We start from the raw sequence: 11,485 nt of genomic DNA on the forward strand, positions 1-11,485 counted from the left end.
TCACCACTCACAATGGATGGAATTGTTTTATAATATTGTTAGTGTGACGGACCAGAATGAAACAAATCAAATTCTCAATAAAAGTCTGAAGAAGTGTGTGAAACTATTGAGAAAATATAATCTTCTACACCGTGGGAGTGCAAGGCAACTGTGCCCACTGAAGTTCCATTACATAATCTAAACTGGGTATATGGAGGGGGGAAATATGCTACAGATAAAAATTACTTAAAAGTAGTTCTTATATCCTTCATATTCTAGTGCAATAAATGAAAATAACCATACACAGCTTAAACTTCAGTTTGTTGGCACATCTCTTCTGCATTTTTATGGTATGACTGGCAACTTCTGCAACAATTCAGTTCACTACATTAGAAAATAGATGGCTCACAACCAAGAAATAGTTTCCAAAAACTCCTGTAATACATTCTTGGATATAATGTATTTGTACAAAATGACTTACTACACATACAGTTTGGCAATAATATTGTTTTCCTAAACGTTTCACAGAACTGTTTCTATCACTTGAGATACATATGCAAAATATAATTTTCTTACTTTCATAGGTTAGAAAACATAATTTCAGTTCTTTAAATGAATATGTGGTCTGTCCAAAAAGAAATTGAACTTTTTTTTTTAAAACGTTTATTGATAAGCTTACAACTTAATAAGATTTGTCTCCTTCAAAGTACTCCCCTCCACTGTTTATACACTGCTTCCGTTTCTTTTTTCCAGTTCTGGAACGAGTTTTACGGGATATCGCATAGGTCTCGTAGCAATTTTTCTTCTAGTTCTTCTATCGTCTGAAATCGGCAGCCTATTGCAGTGGACTTCAACTTTGGGAACAAAAATAGTCTGCAGGGGCCAGATCTGGAGAGTAGGGTGGTTGGGGGACAACAGTCTTCTCGTGCTTCGCCAAAAATTCACGGATGAGGAGCGACGTGTGAGCAGGTGTGTTGTCGTGGTGCAGCATCCAGACCTTGTTTCTCCACCCCTCCGGCCTCTTCCTTCGCTTTGCCTCCCTCAAACGCTTCTTGACCTCTTAAGTAAAACTGTCCATTGACTGTCTGATCACGTGGAACAAACTCATGATGAACGGTGCCCTTCCTATAAAAAAGATCAACAACGCCTTCACATTTGATCGACTCTTGATGTGCTTTTTTTGGTCGCGACGATTTTCCCACTCATTGCGACAACTGAGCCTTTGTTTCGATACCGTACCTGTACACCCACGTTTCATCACATGTTACGACATTTTTCAGAAAGTTTTCGTCAGCATTTGAACGATCAAACAGCTACTGACTGACCGTGACACGGTTAGCTTTTTGCTCATCTGTCAAAAGACGTGGCACAAATTTTGCAGCAACACGATGCATCTCAAGTTTTTCAGTCAAAACTGTGTGGCACAAACTTTTACTGATGCCTACTTCTTCAGAAACTTCACGGACAGTTAGGCGGCGATTTTCATAAATCACAGCACTCACTTTCTCAACATGATCATCGTCCGTTGATGTGGAAGGCTGTCCAGGTCTGGGATCGTCTTCGGTGGACGTTCTGCCCGATTTGAAATGTTGGCACCATTCGTAACATTGTGTATGGCTTATACAATCCTCTCCATAAGCTTGCTTCCACATCTGAAAAGTCTCTGTAAAAAGTTTTGCCAATTTGAAACAGAATTTCACGCGAACACGTTGCTCTTCAAGGTCCTTCATGTTTCAACTTGCAAAAATCGCAAAAGGCACAAGAGACAGGTTCAGTCTATGGCATGTACTCGATGACTAATTGACGTGGCGTGATCGGGCAGGTGTCTGGTTAAAGTTTAAGGTCTCCGCTACACAACGCTATTGTCGCGAGTCACCTGTGTTGGCGCCCTATTTAACGAGTTATTTCTTTTTGGACAGACTATGTATAATGGAAAAACATGTTTTACCATTCCTTTCTCCTCTCTCCCACATGCGCGCACGCACACACACACACATACATACACACTCTCACTCACATCATGCAGCTGAGCGCTTCGGAAGCCGCCAATTGTGCATCTACTCAAGAATCTCCCAGCATTTGATGGAACCCAAAGGTTCATTTCTTTGTTCACAAGAACCCCCCACTGGTCCATATCCTGAGCCAGATCAATCCAATCCATAACATTCCATCCTATCTCTCTCTCTCTCTCTCTCTAAGATCCATTTTAATTCCAACAACCCACTTAAGCATAGTGGTCTCTTTTCTCCTGGCTTTCCCACCAATAACCTATATGCAATCCTCTTTGGTCTCATTCGTGCTATATGCCCTGCCCATCTCATCCTCCATGACTTGATCACTCTAATTATGCCCGGTGAAGTGTACAAATTACGAAACTCCTCATTATGTAGTCTTCTCAAATCTCACATAACTTCATCTCTCTTTGATCCAAATATTCTCCTCAGCACCCTGTTCTCCAACACCCTCAGTCTATGTTCCTCCCTTAAAGTCAGAGACCAAGTTTCGCACCCATACTGAACCAGAGGCAAAATTATAGTTTTATATATATTCTAATTTTTATGTTTTTGGACAGCAGATGAGAAGACATAAGGTTGTAGACTTAATGGTAGCAAGAATTACCTGAATTCAGTCTCTTGTTAATTTCTTCTTGAATCAAGTTGACATCACTGTTGTTCCCAAATATCTGAACTGTGTCATATTTTGAAAACATTTATTTGCTATGTCATGATTTTGCCCTGCATTCTGGTGACGAGACAGCAACATACCTGTATTGTTTCCTCTGTGTTCACTTCTAGACCAACCTCTTTACTAGCATCAATTAAAGTTTTTGTGTTTTTCTTTATTGTATCTGTTATATCCCAGTAGATTCACATCACCAGCATAGACCAGCAGCTGACATGAAGTACAAAAATTTTATAAGCATATTATACATGATACAAATCAGCAAAATCTCTGACTTCACCTATTAACATAAACAGATCATACTGAATGAATGAAATAACAAGAGTACAGAAATTACAAATTTATGATGTTACACATTAACAAGAACTGAATTAAACTATATTCCTATCGTGGCACTAAAACTTGTACTTTATATGAAGCTCAAATTTACCTGTACTGACCATGTGTCAAATTGCGAATGTGTGCAGTCCAGCTGTCCATATGTTGCATTTTTTAGATACTAATACTGTACTTCTACCCTCAAGCTAAAATCTGGCCACATGCTGCCAGCCCCCATGTACTAAGGGGTTTAAAAACAATGTAAAATGCCATAAAGTTTATCAAAAAAGTGCTCACTGTGCAAACATTAATATATATTGAATTAATAATGATATCAAACTTTCAATTTGTATTTTTATGATTAAGAAATAACAAAATATATCAGAAAAATACTTTATGTATCTATGCTATGATTTGATTATTTATCCAATCCTTTTGGCATTTGGGTAAAAGGATTTCAAGACTGATGTATTTAATGATGTGACTTGTTCAAGTATTACCGTTGCAGCAATTATTAATGCCAAATAAAATGAATGAATGAATGAATGAGCAGAATGTAATTATCTAAGTAGCATAATATTCATACTGTTGATAAACTGCCACAGTATTTGCTAATATGAAAAAGTAAGACAATTCCAATTTGGGAGTAATCTTAAAATTAATTTAATTTTCATAACAGTTACATCCGTCTTACTGTAATGACATGAAATTTTAAGTATAAAATAATAACAAAATTGTTCAACTTTGTCATACTGAATTTATGTACTTACAGCGAGTTCCGACAAGATTCCAAAAATAATCTTACAATATGAACAAAAAGAAAAAGAGAGAGATGTACAGGAAGACCTCTGATGGGATGGAACGACTATTTGGTAATATCCATAATGGGTCTCAATAGGCCTGATTCTAAGAAGGATGAAGATAAAGAAGTCATGCTTTTGAAATGATAAAACTTATGTTTGTAAAGTGATTAAAAACTTATCTATTTAATGCATTAAATGTTTAAAATTTCTGATATGGGCATTGCCACTGTGCTGTCGAGTTTTCCATGAGCAGTCACTTCAAGATGGACCCTACCATTATGGAACATAAGTTCATTGCTGCCATCACAAAAGTCCATCACTGGACTCTACACTGGGCCAATAATACGCATGACAATTGTTCATAGAAAAAAGATTGCGAGGATGGTATGTGATCAGACTGGCTCAGGTTTGTGTCAAGAGTGGGCTTTGGTATTACTGATGCTTAAACTTCAGGTCCTACTACCAGTGCATTAAGGTAGTTTTAGTTAATTACACATTTCATGATGGGAGCACAGGCAGCTCAGTCAGTTTAGTGACTAGGTTACAGGCTGAATGACCAAGAGGTCTAGGTTTGATTCCTAGTAGATGCAGGAGATTCTTCTGGGGCTCTGAGGCCCATCTGGCCTCATACATAATGGGCACCAGGGGCTGTTTCCCAGAGGATAAAGTCACAGGGGCCAAGGGTAACAATGGCAAAGCTCCACTCCCTTGTATGTTTTAATGGCTTGGTGTTTAGTTAATTAAGCTCAGTGATAATATTACCTTAACCTTTAATGTGCGAAGTGCCCCGATCGGGCCAGTGATGAGTATGGTCGTCGTGGCCAAAGTACCACGATTTGGCCAGTCAGGCATTTAAACTCCGCTAGAGGAAGTGTGTGCCCACACCACTAGTAGAAGTGCATGCACAGTCCTAAATATTTATTTTTAAATGTAGTAATTTCCAGACAGACTTGAGTAAAACCCTAATAGAGGAATTAAAATGACACCTAAGTGAACAACAAAAAAGAGTATATGCATGAGTTATGCCCAAACTCATCCACGAGCCAGTATTTTTATTGCAGATTCTGCAGATTAATGTGTTAAAAATATATAGTAAAATTTGATGTACATACCTTTCATTGTTGTTATCTGCTTGATTTATGTATGGCCTGAAATGAAACTACAGTATTCGATTTCACTATTAATGCACAGAAAATAGATCACACTCTGTATCTCAGCCACAATCCAACTGTCTGTTCATCACCATAGAAGGGGCAATAATCTCTTGCAGCTATAATGGAAGGTCTTAGAACTGAAGAAGGGACCGTTGAGTTGTTCCCTCTAGCTTTTTCTTGAATAGTCATGCTTTCATTCTTGTCCTTTAGTCAAAAGATTAAAAAATCTGAAGAGTGTAACAAAAATGTAAAATTTGCCAGCAGAGAATCAAACGATTTTGTTGCTTCCATCTGTTTTATGACACCAGGAACTGCTAAAATATGTCCAGTGTTACAAGCAGGATTGAATTTATAATAAAGAATAACTCTGTGAAAAACAGGGAAGCCATTTTACCATATTCATCAAAAAAAAAAAAAAGATACAACTTTTTGTATAAAAATTTTCAAATATTCTGTTATAATATGTGATACTATTCTTTGCTGATATAAACAAAGTGAATTCCATCCATTTATCATAAAAATTGTGTTAGATACAGCATTTTTAAACACAACGTTTAAAATTGTTTAATTAAGTGCCCTAACAGGAACAGACATTTAAACACAGAGTAGCAATAGGCATTTAAATGCACACCAGCAGTGGCCATTTAAATAAACTCTGGCCAGCTCAAGTTTACCACCATTTCAAAGTCTGGTGTTTAAAGGTTAACATATCTTCATTACAGGATTTTAAAATTAAACTGTATGGAATTTAAAAGCCACTGTTCTGGAAATAAAGGATTAAATATATGTTCATGTCACTTGACCAAAATGATTAAAAAATCTTATCACAAATGTTCAAAAATCGAAAATGCAGTAAGTTTAAATACTTGGGTATTATGTAATGAAGAGCAGAATACATTTATGAATCACACAGTTATTCTTTTATCTTGCAATGCAGCCATCATGGGCAGTTTCACCCATCAAAATTGGATGGATTTCCAAGTTTTTCATATACAGTTAGTGTCTCCATCATCAGGGACTGATATGTTGGAAATCCATTCCCTATTGACATGGATAATTGCCTAACACTTCACTGCATTCACTTTTGATTACCTAAAATAATATACACTTATTATTTTCTTGCCTATGTGATTTGATACATAAATTATAATTTTGGTACTAAAACTGGTGGAGGAACAGAGATTGAGGGCGTAAAAGAACAAATTCATAAACTGCATTTCAGCAAAACAGAATGTGAGGGTAGGATCCCATAGTAAGATAAAGATGTTCCTGTGCTAACTAATTAAGCAATACACCATAAAGTTGTAGGGAGGAATAGATGTATAGATCAACATTTTTTTACCCTGACCTCTTTACTCCCAGGAAAAGAGCCCCTTGTACACATTGGCTAGGAGGTTGGGTGGACCCCAGAGCTGGTCTCAATGACATGGAGAAAATTCTTGACCCTACTGGGAATCAAACTCTGACCCCTTGGTCATCCAGTCCGTAGCCAGTTGCTATACTGACTATGCTATCCTGTCAGGATCCAACAGGGGCAATAATAAAACTCTAATATTCTTTGAGAACGGAATTTCTTGAAATGCTGAATAACTGTTAGTTGTTTAGAGAATGATGAAGTAGCATATGATGTAAAGTGGAACTTGTATAAATGTTCAATCTTACAGTTAAACTTGAGACATATGCAGATGAATCTTACCATGCAAACCCTGAGTTTAAAATCACAGAGTTCTTATTATTTTAAGCAATATATACATGAACTACAATTAAAAAAAAAGAGACAAATGTCCCTAAAGAAGAAGCATAGTGGATGTGATAAAACTCAACTGACCTAACATGTAACGGAATTCAGACATTTCACATAAATAAAAATGTTTAATTATTAGCAATCCAAAATTATACACACATTACAGACAAACCACAATGTATGTGCAGAATGAAAATTACAGGAAATTGACACAACTAAGAAGTATGCACCACAGAAGTGAGCAAATGTCTAGCATTGGTTGCAAGCACCTTATGTTATTGTGGTATTTGCAACTGACATCTTTTCTCGAGTGGAATCTCTGGCAGTAAACAAAGAGTTTTTTACATGTCTCCACAGAGATGCCCATTTGATGTAGGGTGTGGGAACTCTCAAAACCATTGTACTGGAACTCCCTGACCATACAAGTAGTGCCAAATGATAGGGGGTAACATCACAAAAGGCTTAAACTGAAATAACTGTCTACTATTAATGAGTATTAATGCACCCCTAATATTAATTTAAAATTTAATTAAAATGAATACATATAGTCCAGGCAGCACAGATACCAATGTTGGTATGTGATGGGCTACAGACTGAATGGCCTGGGTTCAATTTCTAGCAGGGGCAAGAGATTTTTCTCTATTCCGCAGCACCCAGACTGGATTTGAGGCTCATACAGCCTTCTATCACATTGGTACCACGGAGTTATTTCCCTGAGGAATAAAGCACCAGGGGAGCGAAGCTCACAACGCATTTCCATCTAGTGCTGAGGTTAATAATGGTGGAGCTATACCTCCACTCCTCATACATCTTCATAGTGTGGTGCTTAATTAGTTTAGCATAGGGACAAGTTTACCTTTCACCTTATATACAGTTCAGGGGCACACGGTAGTGTAGTTGGTTCAGGCACTATGCAACAAGCCAGAAGGTTGTGGGTTTGATTTCCCATTTTATGATTGGATTTTTCAATTAACCTAATCCTTCCAACTGCACTACAGCCCTGAGGTCAACTCAGACTCGACAGAAATGAGTAACAAGAATCTTCCTGGGAGTAAAGGGCGGCAGGCACATAAGGCTGACAACCTCATCGCCATCTGTGAGCTGATGTTCTTGAAAATGTGGCAGCCTTGACCTCTCATAATTCTATGGGCCTCCACGGCCTGTTATAGGGATAGCTTTACCTTTATCAAATATATAGTCCTGCATCTTGAATTTATGGTATTGTACATTGCTTCTACTAATTTGAGTTTCAGGTCTGTGAACTTCTACTGGAATACACTGCATTGAATCCCAGAAGACTGTACTTTTCACGGTCACCACTGTGTGGACCTCAAATTCAAAGAATTTCCAGTGGTTTGTAATATATATTTAATTCTGGATAAATATGAGGAATGTGTACAAAGGTCTGTCTAAATAAAGGAAAATATTTTTGTGGCTGTAACCAGTACAACTAAGCCTCAGCCACTGAATATTTCAAGGCACCATTAAGCAAGAAAACAAAACCACCCCCATATGCAACTTGTTCTGTATTGCAAACTTATATAACAGGAAATTACATGAAAATTATATATATACATATATAAAAGAGGAACCATTTCTTTACCCAGAAAGGGACAGATCATATGTAATGTTACTTACAAGAACACAACATTCTTTCTCATGCTTACTGAGTTTAAGCAAAGCAGTGAATTCAGTACCACATTTTTGGCACTTGTAGTTCTTCTCATGTGTCCGCACATGTCTGCTTAGGATAACGCGTGAGCTGAAGCCCTTGGAACAGACTTCACACTTGAAAGGACGTGTATGAAGTCTCACATGGTTGTAAAGCTGTACAGATGTTCTGAATAACTTATGGCAGTGAGTACAGTCGAATGTCTTCACATCCACATGAATGAGCTTATGATTTCGCAGCGTTGACTTGCATGTGAATGCCGCTCCACAGATGTTACAACCATACGGTTTCTCACCTGTATGGCTACGCAAATGGACATTCAGGAAGTAGCCCTGACGGAATGCCTTTCCACATATCTCACACACATGGGGTTTCTCACCTGTGTGTCCCCTCTCATGACGCTTCACTTCAAATGTGTCTGCAAATCGTTTATCGCAGTATCCACAAGGGTAAGGCTTGACTTCCCAGTGGATTTTTGAATGGGCCTTGAGAGCACTACCATCAAAGAACTTCTTTCCACACACAGTGCACAGACATCGGCGTACCTTCAGGTGGATGCGATCCACATGTCGCTGGAGCTCTCCTTCGGACGAACACAGTTTATCACACTGCTCACACTTGATGGCTTTTGTTGAAGCTTCTCCAGATGCTTCATGTTGAACGATGACGTGTCTTCTGAGATGGCCAGCATTCTTATAGTGTTTACCACAGACACCACAAGGTACAGACTTTGCAATAATTTTTAGAATTGATGGAGTCTTATCTACTTCATGCACGCTCAGAAGGTGTCGAATGTAGGCACTTTTGGTGATGAAATGTTTCTGGCACAAAGGGCATGCCAGTGGCCAATGTTTCCGGTCCAGGTGCACATATTTATGAATGTCATACTTGCTCTGCTTCTCAAACTGCTTGCCGCACAGATGGCAATCAATTCTATTAGTTTCACTTACTTTATTGCAAAAGAGGACAGTGTCTTTGGTTTCTTTGGTTAAAGGTTTTGGCAGGATCCAACGAAGTCGAGTTTTGGGGCAAAATTTTGGAGCACAGATTTCTTTAGGCCTTCCTTCTCTCAGCTCTATGTGTTGACCATTGAAAGAATCAAGTACAGCATTGTCTGCATGTTTTCCAAATGAATCTCCGTTACTTCCCTCGATAACAATGTATTTTATTCCATGAACGTTTAATGCATGTTCTTCAAGAAAATCCATTGTTTTTAAATTGATTCCACACATTCCACAGGTATACTGTGATTCATCACTTGCACTAGTCATAGCCTTGCTGGACACTTCCATGTTGCCTTCTTTTGTCTCTTGGTCATTATCTACTGCAAATGTTGGGGAATAATCTGTTGTCACATGGTTAACTGAATGTAAATTGTTTGCATTATTTAAACACTCCTGCATTTGTTCCATACATTCCTGTATCTGCACCTGAACATCATTTTGAAGATGTTCATTATAATGCTCCACATTTGTCACATTACACTCTAACATGTTTGCCTCTTCGCATTCTATCACACTGGCCACTTCACACTCTGTCACAATGACCATTTCACCTTCTGTAATATTGCAAGAACTTATGGTTTCTGCTGCAATTTCCACTTGCCCATCATTTTTTATTATATCATTCTCAAAGTTTTCTCCAATCGCGTAAATTTTCTCCTTTTCCTCATGTTCTTCACATTGTATATCGTGTGCATTTAAATGCAGTATTAATTTCTCTAGTCCAGTACTACTATGGTCGCACAGAGGACATTGCAAGAAACCGGCAGCATAATGAGTTAAATGTTCCTTTAGTTCGCTAAAGGACTGAAGTTCGTGCTTACAGCACAGCGGGCAATTTATACACACCATAACTAGCGATAATTTTTTACTTCACTTTCTAGATAAATATGATAGCTATATATACACTTAACCTCACATTTCCTCAGGATCCGTACGAACGAACTCATCATATAACTCCTTACTACAGATTGTTTGAAACATACCAACCGATTATTATAATATTTATGTGGGTACATACACATATTTCTTTAACACCACAATGTCAAATCGACTGATTATAACACAGATCAAGAGATGAAAACAGTATAAGCCTCTTGCCACAAACTACAAATACCTCGTGCACAGGAAATCACATAAATTTGTAGTCTAACTTAAATTTTATATTAAAAACATTCTGTATGATTAGTATGTGGTGTAAATAGTAGGTTTAAATTGTTCTGAAAATGTCATTTACAGTGACTATAACAATTCGTAGTACCTATACTACATCACAATCAGAGCGCTTAAAACAAAACTGAAGTCGTCAATATACTGCGCCATCTTACAACGGAAAAGCAAAACATACCGTCACGTGAGAATAGTCAGATTCTATTAAAACGGTCAAGGGTCTTCATAAATATTGTGAAAAAAAAGTTGTTTGTTTCTACACCTTCATTCGCTTCAGGGTTCTGAGTTCGATGCCGCACGTTAAGGTGTGATAGTGAGAGTTTAAGCATGAAGGAATGAACAAATGACAATCTTGGCCGGTACTATGTTGCCGTACTTTTATAAACCAGAACAGTTTCATGATTTGAAAAAGAATTATTCAAAATTGTAATCGAATGTGTTATTGCTAGCAATGTCAGGGACTGCTGTTCAGAGTCACAGATTTTAAGATAATAGTTTAAGGTAGAGCACTTACAAGTAACTCCATGGAATAGATATCCCGTCCTGGGAAGCCGATATTTATTCGTTTAGGCAGTCAAGAAATTTGTCAGATTTTACTCGTATTTCATGTCCATACTCACTCCACATGAAACATAACTTGAATCAGATGATTGTTGTCTCCGAAATAGTCTCTCACATTCGGGTTTTACAGCTGAATTTCTTTTATGATTCTCTTTCTCTCCCATCTGCATTAATTGGATAATCCTAATGATGTCTGGTGAACAGTATCATTATGAAGCTCTTCATTAGGTACGTCCTTTAGACCCCTGTCACTTCATATCTCTTTGATCCAAAACTTCTACTGAGTTCCCCTGTTCGTACGAGAGACCGATCATCATACTGAGTCCTGGATCTTCCGCGCTGGGTGGGGGCCTAACAACTCGCAGTTTACCAAATGTTACCCAGATTGCTTGTCGTTGGTT

The 11,485-nt window shown here is 37.9% G+C and overlaps 1 protein-coding gene across 1 annotated transcript; it reads right to left on the reverse strand.

The window, feature by feature from the left end:
• Positions 1 to 7,850: 7,850 nt before the first annotated feature.
• Positions 7,851 to 10,701, reverse strand: LOC111863450 (zinc finger protein 596). The gene has a single exon (XM_023849797.2). The coding sequence runs from the start codon at positions 10,203 to 10,205 to the stop codon at positions 8,280 to 8,282; it is 1,926 nt and encodes a 641-aa protein (XP_023705565.1). The 5' UTR covers positions 10,206 to 10,701; the 3' UTR covers positions 7,851 to 8,279.
• Between the last annotated feature and the right edge of the window lie 784 nt (positions 10,702 to 11,485).

The sequence above is a fragment of the Cryptotermes secundus genome, unplaced genomic scaffold, assembly GCF_002891405.2.
Source record: "Cryptotermes secundus unplaced genomic scaffold, Csec_1.0 scaffold2341, whole genome shotgun sequence".
Taxonomy (NCBI): domain Eukaryota; kingdom Metazoa; phylum Arthropoda; class Insecta; order Blattodea; family Kalotermitidae; genus Cryptotermes; species Cryptotermes secundus.

Bases quoted from the DNA above. Each gene is read 5' to 3' on its own strand.
- LOC111863450 (XM_023849797.2), bottom strand. From the start codon at position 10,205: ATGGTGTGTATAAATTGCCCGCTGTGCTGTAAGCACGAACTTCAGTCC.